At 42.1% G+C, this 17,854-nt stretch overlaps 1 protein-coding gene across 5 annotated transcripts in view; it reads left to right on the top strand.

The window, feature by feature from the left end:
- Positions 1-17,854, top strand: part of GRM1 (glutamate metabotropic receptor 1) — a 177,812-nt gene that overhangs the window by 50,586 nt on the left and 109,372 nt on the right. For all 5 annotated transcript variants that reach the window (XM_081905141.1, XM_081905140.1, XM_081905142.1 and 2 more), the window contains one exon: positions 5,762-6,011. In XM_081905141.1, the coding sequence (XP_081761267.1) occupies positions 5,762-6,011 (250 nt within the window). The remainder of the gene's footprint in view (positions 1-5,761; positions 6,012-17,854) is intronic.

Here is a 17,854-nt window from a genome sequence, read left to right as displayed (position 1 = left end):
CTTACTGAAACCCTTGCTCGGGACTCCAGATACAAATACCCACCGGGAATCTCAACTCTACTGCTGCAGCTGAGGCTGTAATGACACCGGTAAGTCAGAGAGGGGGAGAAACAGCCATGGCTACAGTGTCTCCCCACCCAGTATAGTATGATGAAGCTATGTATTAATTAGTTATATTTTAATAATAATTTTATTATTTAGATGCCGCTTATCTGACTGGGTTGCCCCAGCCACTCTGGGCGGTTCCCAACAAAATATTAAAAACACAATAAAACATCAACCACTAACTAGCTTAACAACTAATTAAGCTTAACAACACCCCACAGGTTAACACTGGCTGTGTTTGCACAGAACACTAAACCAGGATTTGTTTTACCCATGGTTTATAGACCAAACCATGATCAGTCTTGCAAATGACCTATGAAACTATGGCTTGTTTTACCCAATCCTGATTTATTCTCTTCTCACAAATGCCCTTGCAAAGTTCCTGCACTGCCATTTATTTGAAAAAATTATATACTGGCTACATTAAGAAAAAAAGTCGCATGGCAGTGAACAGCATGAAACCAACAATTGCAACCTTAAAAAAATACAAAATACACCATAAATCAGCAGCTCAGATTAATGCATCAACACAGCTGGATCAAGTGATGTGGCTAGCATAGCCTCACCACATCACCAGCTTGCTTACAATGCTTAAGGCTGCCATATAGATTTCCCCGGACATTACTGGGATTTCAAAGGTGGAATGGACATCTTGAGGGGAATTTCTGATAGGTGGTCTGGTTTTTACTTTTTGAAATATGGCATGCCTAACTATGCTCAAATGGGGCATGGAAATTTCCTGGGACATTTTGGGCTGCTTTCAGCATGCTCCACAACCTCCCTTCCTCCCTTGCCCCACACAATGTAATCTTGAGACCAGAAATTAATATCCCTTTCTTACCAGTGCATTGTGAAATTATGGAATTTCCTTATGCAACATGTAGGGGTGGTGACTAATTTGGGTGGGATTAACTTTAAGGATTGTCCTTAAAGTTATTTGTTGACTGAAATTATCAATTCACATAGCTGAAGGATTGTGAATGCTTTCCTTGACACTCCGACAACACCCACTGACCCCCCCAATGGAAATTTTTACTACACCTTCCTGTCAGTGATTGGTATCTTCAAGCTTTCAGCAAATTATTCCCCACAGACCACCCAGCAAGATGGATCATTCCCCTTCCCCTCCAAAAAGCTGTTATTTTGCCACCCATCATCCAACTCTTTAACAGGAATCCCATGCTAAATGCATGCTATGTAGTTGGAGTCTGTGCTGGGTCAGGATCATTGATTGGTCAATTAGGTGTCTATGTAAGAAGATCCCAGCAATAGGGCTGTGGAGTGGGGACCCTAAGCTTTGGTTTCTCTTTCAAAGTTATTTATTTTTATCCTCAGAAGGTCATTCAAACCTCCTAAGAGTTAAGTTGTGCTTTCAAAGTACACTCCTGGATAGATCTTAGTCAATTAGCCAATTTTCCTCTCCTTGTAAAGCTGTAGCAAAGCTAGACAGGTTGACTTGAGGGGGAGGACTTGTTGGGGGGAGTTGGATAGGAAAATCAGTCTGTTACCAAACAGAATGAGGAGGGAGCGCTAATTCTCAGAAAACACCAGTGAGAGCTGCTTGGTTTTGTTTTCCAGCTGTTCTTGCCTGTAGCTTGGCAAGCACCTGGGTGGCTGCTAAAACAAACCAGAATTAAGCCAGGATCATGAGTTCAGGTGTGGTGACAAACCATGGTTAAAGAAAGCCGATATTCTAAAGCTGGCAACAAACCATGGCTTCACACTGTGGTTTGTTGCTGTAAAATAAACCATGGTTAGTTGCCTGAAATGGGTTCAGACATTCAACCAAAGCACAACTTAGGTGAAACCAACTATGGCTTAACTTTAGGTATGAAGTGGAGAGTGTCTCCCCCATAGGGGACAAGGAGTAAGTATTGATGTTGGAGAAAAAATTTACCTATTGGTTGCAAATCCCAAACTGTAAGTAATTTTCCATAATGAACACCAAAGAAACCCAGAACTCTATTGAAACTGGTAGTGAAACACCCAAGACTCCTTCTAACTTTCAGGTTCAGAGCCAAGACACATGGAGCAGAACAAACAATGAATGGAGATTCAACGCCAGTACATTCCACTATATGAGATGTGTGAGTATTGTCTTTATTACTACGTTGTCTTCTCCAACAGATCAATTTCTAAATATAGGCCTCATGGGGAATGTCACTGGGGAGAATGGGAGCTGGGCTGGGGCATTTACAATCACACGGCCCCATGTATTGTCTGTTGCAGCTGCTAACTTTTATTCATCACACTCCTTTCTTGTCTCCCAACAGGCAATGGGGAAGGCTTCCAACATGTACAGATATAAGGATATTCTTCACCCAATGTCAAGTAGGCAACCAGAAGGGCTACAACAGAAGCAGCAGTAATAAGTAGGAAACTCGCCTTTCCTGTGAGGGCCGCCATCTTTGTTCTCCAATGTCTGCTTCTGTCTTTCCAAAGAGCAGGACTGGCAGTACTGTAAGAGATTCAGTGGTACCCAGCACAAAGTTACGGTGAAAAGGAAAGCTGTATCTTTATCCTACTGTCCTTCATATAGCTGCAGAAGCAGAGACAGACTCTGCAAGAAGAAAATGGTTGGCAACTGTACTTTTATGCTTTGCTCACAGAAGTGATGTTCAATAAAGACTGTGATGGTTTCAGCAGTGTCTGTTTTTGTGAAGGTTAGGCCTGCCTTTTTACTCGAACCATCTGTCTTTGTGATTGAGCATAGAAACTGGAGCAGGGGGCATTGCATTCTTCACCACAACATCCATCATGCTGCTTCACATCATTGATCTCACTTCTTTGAGCCCCAGTGAGGGTTCAAGGGAAGGTACCACCACCCCAGTGGCTTTCTGTATATGCAAAAACTCAAGGTTTTTAATATATATTTTTACATACACTGAACATGCAATTTCAACACAATTGTCTCATAAAATAAATATCACAGCCAACAGTGGCTAATGGTTATGTTTACTTTCTATATCACACGAACCAACCTTATCTATGTGTCGTGATCTGGCAGGACAACAGGGAGGAGGAAGAGGATCCTGGCAAGGTGTGTCACTTAGCCTGGGACACACTGCGGCAAGCTGGGGATGGAGAAGGAGAGGTTGGTGTGGGAAGTACTCACAGGGTTATGGAGGATGTCATGGGGATGGGAGTCAGTACACAGGAACCAGAGTAGCAGGACGCCGGAGTCAGGGGGGTTCCTGTCTCCACAAACACGGCAGGCTCTCAGGTGTAGGGAGCTCCAGGAGGTTGAGGCAGGCAAGGGCCCACAGCCCAGCTCCCTAGTTGGCCAGGTGGAACTCGCTAGCACTGGGAGGAGGTGTGTAATTCCTTAGCTGGAACAGGTGCGGGTCAGATGCCTCATCAAGCCCAGATGCTGCAGTCAGCATGCAAAGTATAAAAGGGCAGCAGAGCTGAGGTGCTGGGTCTGCTTAAGTGCCCATGTTAGTTTGGATGGTCCAGGATTTATGTGGGACTGCTTTGGTTTAGATTTTGGACATGTGGCTTGACCCTGGAGTTGACATACTGACTTGCCACCAGGCAGGACAAGGGTTCAGGACAGATTCCATATATAGAACATATAAATTGCATGATTCAGGTCAATGGTCCGCGCACCCTAAGGTATATTGGCACATCCACTTTGACTAGCATCTCCTACTGCAAATGTCAAATATTCCGTGCCTCTGAATATTAACTGCCCTGCTTAGTCTTCCCATAGGCATCTGGTTGGCCACTGTGAGAACAGGATGCTGGACTAGATGGACCATTGCCCTTCTTCTGTTCTTAGGATCCATGTGTTATTGTAGCCTCAAAATGCTGTAAAGGCCCATACAGAGAATATGTTGAACTGTAAATGGAACAAAAAGTCAGGACTACCTTGGTTTGGTTCTTTTCAGTTTCTGATTCATTCCTTGATCCAAGAAACCAGGTCTGTTTGTCTGCGTCTTTTTGTTCTTAGACTTTCTCCTGCAAATATCCTCTTAATATATAGTCTTGTGTGTTCTCCACTTCAGTTGCTATCAGTTGCATAGGTAAAGATCAGAGGAAACTTCCTCATAGCAAACAAATATTCTTGGCTGTCACACACAATTAATAGCACTGCTTGAGTTTTTCAATAAAAAAGATCTCTTCAGGGAATATTTTTTTAAGTGCTCTGTCCTGACCTAAATTTGCTCCCATTACAGTCAATAGAAGTTTTATATAAAATTTAAGGGAAAAGGCCAACTCCAGACCTCCTGCCAGTCCCCCCTCCACCTTTCCATGACACACGGACACTTTAAATAGAAACAGTATCATCCATATAATATGGCTGAGGCTTGTAAAGTCAGAGGATCTTTAGTCTGCTACATTCTAAAAATGTGTCTAGGTCATGCCCAGCTTTAACCTGGACACCAGCTCCTCAGAGGATGAATTGGACCTCCCACTGACTGACTGAAGACTTGGGGAAGCAGGCATCTCCACCCCATTGCCAGCCCTGAACGTTCAGGGGTAACTTTGCAGGGTCCTTCCAGAGGTGCCATTTGTGTGGCTTCCAGTTGGAGCGTCAATGGATGAGCTCCTGGTGGAGTCCATGGAAAAGGTGGAGCCACCACTGCCAGCAGTCTTCAAGGGCATGGATCCCTAAAGATTCAAGGTGTAAACCCATGACAAAGTGCACAACTGAGATCCCAAAGTCACCATGTGGCTCAGTAGTAATAATAACTCCTTATGAGTAACAGTACTTCTCAAGAGGAAGGGTTTTCAAAACACCAGCAGTTGGTATTAGAATAATAGAATTCTTGTAACTTGAAGCCATTGGTTTGGGTCCAACTCTCCAGAGCCAGAGAAAACAAGCTTTCTCCATCTTCCATGTGACAGCTCTTTAGATATGTGAAGGTGGCTATCTTCCCTCTGTGCAACAAATGAAGACTCCAAAAGGGCAGAACACAAAAAGCATAGCTAACCCACCTGTGAGCTCTGAACCAATGGAGGGCTGCTCTGAATTATATTGTTATTGCTGCAGTTGGAAAGAGAGAGAAAATGGTACCTTGCCCATCTGAACACTGGCGGTCTTGGTTCACTGCTTATTCTTTGTGCCCTAACAAGCTGACAGCACCATTGATTTCTGTCTCCTCTGTCTTTGGCAGTAACAAGCCCCCAGAGACGGTGAAATCCTTGCTTTCTTGGTTAACCTCTGCACCGCTTTCCTCCCTTTGCCTTTTTTCCAAATGCTTGCCGCTTTCCAGTATCTATTAACAAGGGAAAGTCAGCCTCTCTAAGTCAAGTATGTTTTTCTTGCTAGAAATACTCATTATGTAAATCACTGTTGCTTTTTTGGCTAGATAGTAAAGGAACGACAAAATGAAGAACACATCATCTTTATTAAGCTTGGACCCTGTTGCCCCACAGGGATTGGTTTGGTTGTACAGACTTATTCACCTGGCTTGGATATTGGTAGCATTTTAACAACCCAATTTGAGAGTGAAGTTTCCATGAGTTCATTTCCCCCCAAATAACCAATAAAGGAAAGGCAGTGGTTTAAGATGCTTATGTGATTTAAGTAGCCAAGATTTACAACGGGAGAAAGCAGCTGTACTATTTCAGTTTACAGTGTCTGTTAATTCAGTAAGCTTTCAGATGCTGCAATAGTAATAATAATCCATTTATTTATTTTTTTGTTTAGGAAACTATGGGGAAAGTGGCATGGAAGCCTTCAAAGAGCTGGCTGCTCAAGAAGGCCTTTGCATTGCTCATTCGGACAAGATCTACAGCAACGCAGGTGAAAAGAGCTTCGAAAAGCTGCTTCAGAAGCTCCGTGACAGGTTGCCAAAGGCCAGAGTTGTGGTTTGTTTCTGTGAAGGCATGACCGTCAGGGGAATACTTATGGCTATGAAACGTCTGGGAGTGCTTGGGGAGCTCCTCTTGATTGGGAGGTAGGTTGTTTCAGTCATGTTTTACTGGTGTATTGGGATAAGAACATCTCTGCCTGGAGACAAGTCACAGCAGCTGATTATTCTAAGCATGGGCATTTATTTACTTATTGCCTTTATATACTACTTTTCAGCCAGAACTCACAAAGTGATTTACATAAGGCTATTACAACACCATGTATTTAAAAATACAATAGAATGGATAGGAAAACTTGTTGGTTTAGAAAAAGCTGCTCCTGCCTACTCTCTCTTCCCCTCAGAGCAAGATGGGCCTTCAGAGGCCTCTGTGGTGGGAATGGGCCACTGCGGAAACTGGATGGTGACACTTTCCCAAGCCTCTTTCTACTCCGCTTTGCTCAGGGCAAGATGGTCCTTCAGATTTAAGGGACAGTGAAGCTAGTTAAAAACTAAAGCAAACTATTGACATAAGTATTTCTCTTTACAAGTCTCAAAATGGTTTGCATTGTTTATTTAATTATCATTTAGGAAACTTATCTTCTGCCTTTCCCCTGCAGTAGAACTCATAGTTTAGATGTTGTTGGATTCCAGTTCATGTCAGACGTTTTTGGACTCCAACCAATTTGGCCAATGTTCAGGGATGGTCGGAGTTGTAGGGTGGTTAACTGACCAAAAGGAGGAGAAACACTCCAATCTAACAAACATGGCTTTAGCTTTAACTTGCACTGGGGCATAATAATAATCTTATGGCAATCCAGAATATTAGTTTCCCACTCTGCTCTTGTTCTGCACATCTCACTGCCCCATAGCAGATGTATCCAATTACTTAATTTTAAATGCCTTGTTACATTTCATATATCACTTTTATGAAGGCTTCTCAACTGGTGTTTTACAGCAAAGGCTCTGCAGAGTAGCATACCCTGGCCCCAAATTAATATGTTTGAGTATTTTGCCCACAGGAACAGTTTTTTAATTACATATTTGCAAAGTATTACTTTGACTAAGGACCAAAATAAATATTTCATGGCAGAGATTGTGATAAGTTTTCAAGACTCTTTGAGAGGATACTTAATTTGATCAGAGCGGCAATGCTGGAGGATGAGTGTTTAACTCTTTCCCCGATATGATTCCTAATCTGAATTCCCTTCTTCCACTCTGCTAACACGCCCACTGGGAGGAGGATATTGGCCACATTTACACCACAGGTTTAAAGCACTATGATGTCACTGTAAACAGCCATGGCTACCCCTAAAGAATTCTGGGAGTTGTAATCTGTTAAGGATGCTGACAATTGTTAGGAGGCCCCTATTCCCCTGAGTGATTTAACAGTCAAACCCTCTTCACAGAGTGAATACACCTAACCCTCAGGAGCAGATTTTGGGAGCAAACAGGAGACTACAGAGAGGAAGAGAGATAGGGGAAGTCCTGTTGCATGCGTGGACTTCCGGTCATCCTGTGTTGGTTACAGCCTGTTTTAAATAAAGTTGGAAGCAAACCTGTGCACATACAATTGCTTTTCTAGTGTTCCCTGCTGTGCAGTAATAACCCAACATATGTCAAGTGTTTATGTGTAGGGCTTGTTTTGACCTTCAGATGAATGTGTGAAGATTGGGAGCAGGGAGAGCAGATACGATCTGCCATCTACCCTCTCCATGTGTTGAAAGAAGGCCTGAAAAGGTCAGAATGTCTTCCTGAGACTTTCTCTTCTGATCAATTTCTGGAGTCAGTTTGGGGGAGATCCAGCCTATGAAGTCATCCATCCCTGCTCCAGGTTATTTCCTCTTTTCAGAACCACCCCCCTCCCCAATTCAGATCTAGACTTGGCCATGAACTGAGCAGATTTAGGAAACTCACAATCCTATTCTCCCAGTAATATGTACATAATAACACCAGCCTAGCCTGCAAGATTGTTGTGGGGATTGCTGACAATCTATGAGAAGCATTTTTACGGAAGTGGCCACTTAAGAGAAACACAATAATGCACTGTGGCATTGTGGTGGTAAATTGCATGCTGGGATTTGTATTAAAAGTATAAAAAGGACCTAAGGGGAATAGGAAAGAAACTGGAGTGTTTGGAGAAGGGCAGTGTTCAGTTTTAGTTTTGAGTGTGTTTCTGGAATAAAGAAGCTGCAAAAATTTGTTGGGGGCTGCTGGGAATTGTGGTCCAAAACCCCTGAGGTGTTCCAGGTTAGGGAATATTGGCATACATTAACTAGAAGTTGCTCTGTTGTAGCCATAAATTAAAGGCAGAAGTAAATCACCAACACTTCACAATATTGTTACTTCTCATTTCCTTTTATAGGCTAACTCCCTTCAGCTGACAATACTCCCAGCCAGTGCTTTCCCCCCTAAAAATGTTTGAGGGTACTCTCATTTTCCTACTCATATTGAAATACTGCCCCTCATTGAGACCAAACTTAGATTCACAAAATATTTTGGGGTATGCATACCCATAGAAAAAAGCACTGCTCCCAGCTGTCTTTCAAGAAGGCTTAAATGGAAACTGCTTACTAAATCTCCACAGTCTTCCCTCAAGCCCCACCTGGAGATACCAGGGACCTGGGGCCACTGACCTATAGCTTCCTGTAAGGGTTGCTTTTGAAGAGTTTTGGAACATTTCAACTGGTTCACGGTGCAAGGATCATGTTATACTTTACATTGTTGTATAAAAATGTCAAAGTTGTATTTTAAGCATCAACAACAACACAGCACCAGGGGTTGCTAACATTTTCTCCTGGTGTTTGCTACCAGATTTCACAAAGTAAAAACCAGGGCAAAAATGTGTCCTTGTTCGGAGAACCAAGTGACAGTTGCAGCCATGTCACAAAGTCATTCCTATCTCCAACCCCCACAGTCCTTTGAATGCAGGTAATAATCCTGACATCTTCAGGTTGTTACGGATAGCACTGTGTCTGCATTCAGTTGCTGCATCCCAACATATGCTCTAAGTGTTACTTACAGAGGAGCTGTCATGGTCTTCAGTAGAGGTCATGTGTGTGGTGTCAGAGGTGCTCTTGTAGATATCACTGCATGCAATAATTGTGACCAGGTCTTCAGACTTTACAGATTCTATTCCTCATGCAGTTTAATTGATGTGCGGCAATTTTCATGTTAGTCAAATCAACAACTGTAGAAATATTGAGTAGCATAGGGTTGCCATATTTCAATAAGTAAAATTCCTGACATCCGCAGTGATTTTAAGCTTTTTTTGAGCTGTTTCTGCTGCTTTTTCAATTGGCTTACCTCTGGGTTTTCCCTGACTTTTACTGATGCAGCAAAAATACCCCCTAAAGCCATTTTTACACCCCAAAACCAGGACATGTTAGGAATTCTTCTGACATATGGCAAGCCTACATTTAATCAAGAAAGTGTCAAATACATAAGGTGAGATCACATCTCTTTGTGGAAGAGAAGTTCTGTGTTTTTGCGTTTCTGGATAAGTTAATGCCAAGAAGGGCTTTCAGTCGCATACATACAAAGCTTCTACTAGTCTTGCTTCAGGCCCAACATGAAATTGAGACAGCTTTGGTAGTATTTTTGGATGATTCCTCGTGGTGATAGACACAGGTGACACAGTTACACTGATAATGATTAAAAAGTGTTGTGACTCTGGCAACTTGCCCCAACAGGAGACAGTAAAACTTGTTAAATTGCCTTCATTCATGTCTTCCTATCAGATTTTAAATAGCTGTGATAGGTAGCTGTTCCTCCTCCTGTTGCCTGAGGGATTAAATCCTGTCACTGCTTCAGTCATTTGTCTCTTATGGCCCTAGATGAGGTTTCATTGTAGTGAAGTGTTGTGGACTGAGCTGTCAAAAAAAGAGACTGATCATGACTGGAAGCTCTGAGGATTTTGTGTCAGTTGGCAAAGACACTATTTGATACCAAATTGTATGAAGACGTATGGGTGAAGAGCAACCTCAAAACAAGGTTGATCTCTGGACAAACTTGTTCCCACAGCTTTGTCTGTTAATAAGTCATCCATTTTGTATTTGAAAGTCACATACCTTGAGGGCAATTGCACCCCCCCCAATCTCTTATGCCTTCATTTCATTAAAGCAAAACATTCTCATGAAATTAAAAGGTGCACAAAACTGTAATAAAAAATAGAGCTAAATAGATAAAAATAACTGGATATTTGCTCCAGTGCATCCCTTCGTCCACATGGCATTTGCTGCTTCAGTTACTTAAACCAGTGTCTCTTCTGATGTTATAATAGCTACACAGATTGTCAGTTACGATTATTTTAACAATATCAGTTCATTCCATAATATCAGTTCTCTGTGTGATCTAAGGGACCCCACACCTTTATTATTTGTTTTTATATTAGATGTGCTGTGCTGAGTTACAATGTCAGTTTCCTCCCTTAACACAGATTTAGGATCTTGCCCTAACTTTATGCAAAGCAAGCATAAATTAAACCTATTTCACACCTTATAAAATTTCCTTAATTGAACTCTTTTCCAGAAAACACCCCAAGACTGGGCTAGATGAGAGTAAATGAGTTGGGTGTGTCTCCTGGATGTAGCTCACCTGACGCCAAAGATTTTAAGTTCCAGCTTTCTCTTTCCCCTTCATTTAAAATTCCCTCTGATGCTAGGAAGGGAGAAACTAAAAGAAACCTTCTAAATATTTTCCTTCTTCTGGACCAGCAGACTTTCTGCTGTGGATAACATTTCCCTTTAAAGCGGCTCTCTGTGTGCCCAGGTCACTTGTATTATAGATTCCTAGGCCAAGCCACATGCTCAAGCTAGTCTACCTTGTTTTGTTTTTCCTGAACAACAGGCAATGAAAAATGTAACAGAGCAGCTTATCTATTCTTCACCACGTTGCATTATGTATAGAGGTTGAGCGCGACAATCTTCCTCATATATTCAGTCAGATCTAGCACCGTACCACCTGTGGCAGCAGCTCTCCATAGCTTGGGAGCAGAGGTCTTTTCTAGATGCTTGAGATTCCTTTTAACTGGAAATGTCAGGAGTTGAATCTGAGGCTTTCTGTGGTCAAAGAATAGGCAGTACTACTGAGCTCTAGACACTCCTTAAAGGTTAAGTATTTAACACTTTCATTTATATGGCTGTAAGAATTATACTCTTGATATCTGAGTAATTAAAAAAGAAACATGATAATGTATATCTGTTTCTGATCTGGATGTGAGCTTATTGGAATAAAACCCCAACCAGGTTGGTATTAGGAATAAGACCCTCATTGCAGTAAAACCCTTGGAGTCTCGTAAGGCTGATAAAAGTATGCAAAACACTGTTGTTGCTGGCAGGGGAAGCTCATTTTCACTATAAGATAACCCTTTTCATATGTTTGATTTAAATAATAAGATAACATGGGGGGGTGCCATATAAGAGCTGTGTTGTTTGGGGTGGGGGTTGTTTCTTTAAAAACCCTTCTGGTAAGCTATGTTGCACTCTGCGCACTGTAAAATGAACTCTGGAAGCTCAGAGTAAGTAGGGTGAATGTGAAATATTTTTGCACTGAATAAAGTTTCACTGTTGAATACTTTGAGGAGCTGCAACGAAAACAAAGGGGTGGCTATTGAAACAGATCTAGTAAAAAAAGGTAAAGGTAAATTTTTTGGGGGGTCATTGCCTCTCTCTTGCATTCAACCAAGGGATGGTTGCATTTTTTAATGGTTTTTGTATGTATTTTTCATTGCTGCATGTGAAATGCCATTTATTAGTGTTTCAAAGAAACATGAACTGAAAAATATAGACAGTCATTTTTTCAGGTTTTACATCTATAATTATCCTATCTATGCAGAGTCATTATAACAATGGAGAATATAATGAATAGCATAATGTCAATAGTGCTGCTCTAATTGAGATCAGCTGAAGATCTGGTCTAAGGATTTAGGATCTTCCCATCAAAAGACATTCAGATACAAATCTACTGATGCAAATTTGATTTAAATATGCTAATTTGCAGATCCATTATCTGATACATCCAGTGAAAATTTACTCCCTGACTACATTGGGCCTGATCCAAAGACTTGTTTGTGCAATGATCTTCTATCAAGTTCTCCAATGGAACAGGCTCCATGACCAGGAATTGCTCTGTTTTTTAATTGCCTCTTCATTCCTGTTCTCCTAACATACAGAAGGAGAGAGGACAGCAGAGGCAATAACTTGGAGTCACTGAATTATGGTTATTACATGGAAGTAGGTCCTATTGATTTTAACACTACTAATCTAAGGGTATTGTAGAATAATTTCTACTGACACTGGATATTGGACTGTGTTGAGAGTATCCATCTACATTGTACAACCAATTTAGTCACATTTTCTTTGGAGCAAAGGGCTGTGCTGTGGTCACGCACCTAGCCAGCACTTTACAGAAAGGAGTGTGAGCTTTGCCGCAATGGTCCCCCCTATCCTTTGTGCTCTGGGTGCAGAAGGTAATTAGTAATGCATTAATGAAGAGAGAGGTTTCCTAGCTCTAAACCTCCTCTTAATCTCCTTTATGTGACATGCACACTTTTGGCGGTAATATCCCTGTGTAATGTGGGATCACTCTGCTGTATTTTGACAAAATGAAACAAAGAGACGATGGTTTCATGTGGGATTTCAGCAGCGATTTATCACCATACTTTTTTTTAAGTCATGAAAATATTAGCACAAGTGTGCTTGTGTAGAAAATTACCATATTAGTAGGTGGCTGACTCTGCATGCAACAGTTAATATGTTAAATGAATGCTGCAAGGCTGGGGAATATAGCTCAAGAAAATATGTCTCTATGAAAGCCACGTCATATAAAAAGAGATGAGCTCTTTATGGCTTCAATACATTTGCATCTGATTTTGCCAAGTCAAAGAACCAAGGGGAACATCCATCAGGATTTTTCTTTTTGCTGATCAGTAAAAAACCCAAACAAATCATATTTGTGCCTCTCCTATATAGACTTTTAAAATTGTATAAAATACGGGGTTATATTTTTCTGAAGCTTACAGTAAAGAAAGATATTCTTTGTGACAGCGGGATCCACTGCCTAGAGAGTGCAGAGTTTAGTAGGCTTCCCAATCTGTGGCTTGGCAAGCCAAGAGCAGCTTCCCTACCACATGCGATTGGCAGCCCATAAACCTCATGTTTCTCTCTGCCACTCTGGGACTTCAAAATGGCGGCAGCATAATATTGAGCAGTTAGCAGTCCACAATACATGGCTGATGGACTGCACTTGGCTTGATAGATTTCAGGTTAAGATGTCCTGCTACAATTCCTGCAAAACACAGACTTGCAAGGCCTATACTGGCTTTATTTTTTCCTTACCATTTTCTCAAGGAGATGGGACATGGGAAGGAGTCCCAATTTGCCCATCAACATCTTCCTCCTCCTTGTACTGTAAGCATGAAAGGAGATCCAGCGTCTCACGTGTTTCTGTAATTTTGCTGTGGTTTGTGTATGGGTATTATAGTTGCAGCATATTATCTGAGATGCAGTAACTGAGCCATCTTTTGCTTAAATGAGCCTTTCCCAAATCGGGGCTGTCCTGGTATACAATTCCCATCCTCTTTGACCAATGGGTTAAAGGGTGTATGGGGAGAAAGGGGTTGCAATTGCTGAATTCCTTCTGTGTCTTGATTGCAAAGGTAAGGGTTTCCAAAGAAGATGCAGGATCTAATAGAGTTAGCTCAGTACATCCAATTCATCTTGGCTCTCTTGCATTGAAGAGTCCCATTTATGAACCACTGCCAGCCTCCCTGATCAGTTGAGTACTACAAACCAGCTGAATAGTTTCAGTACTATGACATCTTAAGAGGCTGACGTACAAAAGGGTTCAATAACTTCCATATAAGCTTTGTGGTCTGATCTCTGTGTCAGACCTGCCCACCCACCCCACAAAGAACTGTCAAAAAAGCATAATGGAGTATATTAAAGGATAAAGATATTATTCTGCCTCACATTGGCAACCCCCCCCAAAAAACAATCGCAAACAAACAAACCTTGAGAAAATAAGTGGGAAAAGAGTCTGCCCTTAAAGCAAATGCCTCCCACTTGCAAATAAAACAAGGCTTGCTTTTAAAACATTTAATTCTAATTTTGAATGTACCATGGAAACATAATTAATAAGAAGGCAGATAATCATATTGTCACTGACTTTCTTGGAGGTGTAGAGGACACAGGGAAGAAAGCAGATTAGAGATGTACTAAAAGCATCACTTCCTTTCTCTCTCTTTCACGCCCATGAATGCATATAAAAGTGCATCCTAGGAAAAATAAAACTTATGAAGAAATATTACTAGGTTGGTCTGGATCTCCTCCATAAGACTTACTTTTTGGCAGAGGATGCCAAAGGTACACTATGTTCCTGAATGTCTAATATCTAAATGTCTACTCCGAATCTTAATGCATGTATTTCACATAACTTTTGCATAATAAAAGCTAAACAATGGTTTTCTTCATCTGTGGCCCAAGGTGTCCTAAGTGGGGCCATGTGTTGTCAACCATAAAAATGAAAGAACAGTTCAGGCTTTTTCCAAGGCCACAGTGACAAGCACAGATTTCAGCTTTGCTGCCTTCTGTGGGATGCATGAGGTGGAGTACAAACCTTATTAAACTAGAGCCCTACAGATGTTTAGGACTATAACTTCCATCAACCCCAGCCACCGTGGGATTATGGGAAATGTTGTCCAGAACACCTAGAAAGCACCAGGCAAAGGAAAACCGGGATATGCATTGAGTTCTGGAGACATTTATCCTTCAAGACACTACTGATCAGACTGCAAGTGTTTATCTTACACATGATAACAGATCTGAATTAAAATTAAAGTGCTGGTCAAAACAAAACAGGTACAGTACAGCGAATTGAATTATGGTAGGTTGTGTCATTGCATTGATGGATACAAATATTTTACCTGTTGAGAATACAAAGAAATATACCAAACAGATAAGAATCATCTTTTTGAAGATGTAATCTCCTACTCTTTCACTAACCTTCTGTGTCATAAGACAATAAAGAGTCTTATGGTTCCTTTAAAACTAAAGTACCCTATGTGTGATGCGTTTCACAGAGAGGTCCATAATATGCATGTGTACTCTTTAATATACACGCAACATATACTTTTTTTTAGACTGCAAATACCTCTAAGGACACCAACCCATCAAAGATCCATAAGCTTCCCAAAAGTGTTCCTGTTTAGCATCCAGTGAATTTAAAACAGAACACCTTTAGTACAAAAATAAACGTGTTGGGCTGAATGAATATCAAATGAATTCTACTCATCAGTACAATTACAGTGAATATAAAATGAACTCAAAATGTGCTTGGAGGGTTCAAAGTGAATTCACAAGAAACTTGCCACCTCCAATTGCAATATCTCTGGTAAGAAAAATGCTATGAATAGGAATATTTGAGTCAGGTCCTTTAAGCTCACAGAATAATACCTGTGTGGTCAAAAGTAATTGAAACAGTTTATGGACCCAGTCAGAGTACACTGAAGCAACCTCCCACTGGAGGGGAAAACACAGGGCAGACCATCCAAATTTGTCCACCGTCCCTGTGGGATAGGGGTGAAATTTCACAATGGCAGCCTGTCCACACAAATCCATTTACTCCACCAGGACAAAAGGCCAAGTTGATGAAATGCCCTACTGGACAGATTATGAGACTCCATGGTTATCATGGAGGCCATAAAGTCCTAAACTGGAATGCTAACCATCAGCATGGATGTCAATAGCCCCCCAAAACTTTTTCCCCCTATGGTCCTCCAACTGCAACAGAGACCAACTCTGCCAGTTTGACCAGAGAAGCTGCTGGGCATCAGGAGTAACCCTAGTTACTCCTGCATAAGACCAGGTGCAAGCCGTCACCAAGGGGTTTTCTGGAGATAGAGATGGAAATTTTATGGACCTCAGCAACTCCTCCGCCCCCCCGCCCCCGCCCCCCAAGTCTCTAAAGCCTGTGCTGATGCTGCATTGAGTATCCAAGTGCGGTGCAGGTTGGTCAGATCAACTGCCCCCACCTCACCTACTCAGGACTTGGTAATGCATGCCAGATCAGCACCCTTATCCTGTACAGTAGACAAGTGAGTAGGAATCAGGTTAGGGGAGGGGAGGGAGCAAGGTGCAAGGTGCAAGGTGTAAATAGCTTTGTCATCATCTTCCATGGTGACTTTCCTCTCCCTATGGCCATGTCTCCCCTTATCCATGATCACAAAGGTTGGGGAGAGCAGCAGGAGAGACGTACTGCACCTATGTCAGGATTGTACTTCAGCTAATTTGGTGAAAGGTCTTGCTGTTTCAGCCACATACGTGGTGTTTCAGTCACATACGGTGGTGTAGGAAGGGGTGTGGTGTGTGCTGGCTGCTCCGGGTGTCATCACTGAGGGGGGTGACTGTGGGGCATGGCCTGCAACGTGCCTGAGCCACACATCTCTCCTGGGGAGTTACGTGGTGGCTCTGGCACCTGCAGGCTATGCGCTGCCCAAAACAGCAATGTGGGGCTTGCGGACTCTGTGGAGGTTCCGCCCAATATGCTCTGCCCAGGCCAGGGGCTTGCCCCGCCCCCAGGTGCAGGGCATTTGCACTGCCCTAGGCGCCCAAGCAGCTAGTTATGCTGCTGGTCACATGGATCCTAAAGCACTCAGTCTACCTCACCAAACCTAACCAAGCAGATAATTTAAAATCCCAATATATATAGGGCCACTCACATGGTATTAGTGATCCACAAGGAAGAAAAGGAGTGCTAAGTGGGGGATATCACTGAAAGCTCATCATTCTTCAGAGTTTGTTGTTGTTCTTTTTGTATCAAAACTAATCTATAAAACAATGAAAGGGGATTACACCAAAGTGTGGTTATATTCTGTAAAATATTTCTGAGCATGGTGGTAATGACCTACTTGTTTTGAAAACCATGACAGGATCTTCTGTCTGCCTGTATATAAAAACTGGAGGTGAAAGGTTTTTGGCTCTGTTTTTAAAATGTTAAAGCTCTGTGTAATTACTGGCCCTGCAATGAGACTTTACCTTTTTTTATAATCAAAGGGACACACAGATGTTGAAGACCTGTTATGCATAGTAAAGAACCACGTCCAGTTAATCAAATGCTTCATTAATCCTAGAATCCAAAGGGATTCAATTGCTTTTGTATAAGAGATTTGCACATGAAAGGTTCCCCCTCTTTAAAAAGCCAAAATCCCTACACAGATATTTGATTTTTGGAGACCACTCTACTGCCTTAGTGTGTCCACATTAAGTTGCCCCTAGTTGCACACCTTTGGCAGCAATCCAGTGTTGGAATTGTTTGTTTTTAAAGGATAAAAAAAGGATAATTCTGGGACAAATGGGGAATGTGCAGAACTAGAGTGAGAGAGGATGCTTATTTAGCAGCTAGACACACATATACATGTTTGATTTAGAGCTGACTTAGGATAGCCACATGCAAATCACCAAAAGAATGGAAATGACCATATCTGCACCAAGATGTTTGACAGATCTTGCACTTCATAAGAGAAGCTCTGCTAGATAAGACTCAAGGCCTATGTAGTTTAGCATCCCCCTTTCCCCAGTGGCAATCTAAAAATGCCTCAGGGAAGTCCATAGGCAGGACCTAAGGGCAATAGTCCTCTCAGTCTGTTGTTTCCCAGTGACTTTTACTCAGAGGCATGTTGCCTCTGATCCTGGTGGTAGTATAAAGCAGCCGTGACTAATAGCCATTTGAATTTTGACAGTGGTGGAGGCAGAAAAGATGGGGAGACTGGCCCACTAGCTTTGACCAGGGACCATGGGTGCCTGGGGCTGTGAATGCTGCATGCATGCTTGTGTCTGATGTCAGCATGCCCATGGCATGCACAAAAAATTGTGGGTGTCCAGCCTCTGGTGCCTATGTAGGGAGGTAACAAACCATTGATGAGGAGGAGGAATAAGGGGGGGGCATGGTAAGAA

The sequence above is a fragment of the Podarcis melisellensis genome (assembly GCF_964234715.1).
Source record: "Podarcis melisellensis genome assembly, chromosome: 3".
Taxonomy (NCBI): Eukaryota; Metazoa; Chordata; class Lepidosauria; order Squamata; family Lacertidae; genus Podarcis; species Podarcis melisellensis.
This window is presented reverse-complemented; position numbering and strand designations above follow the sequence as displayed.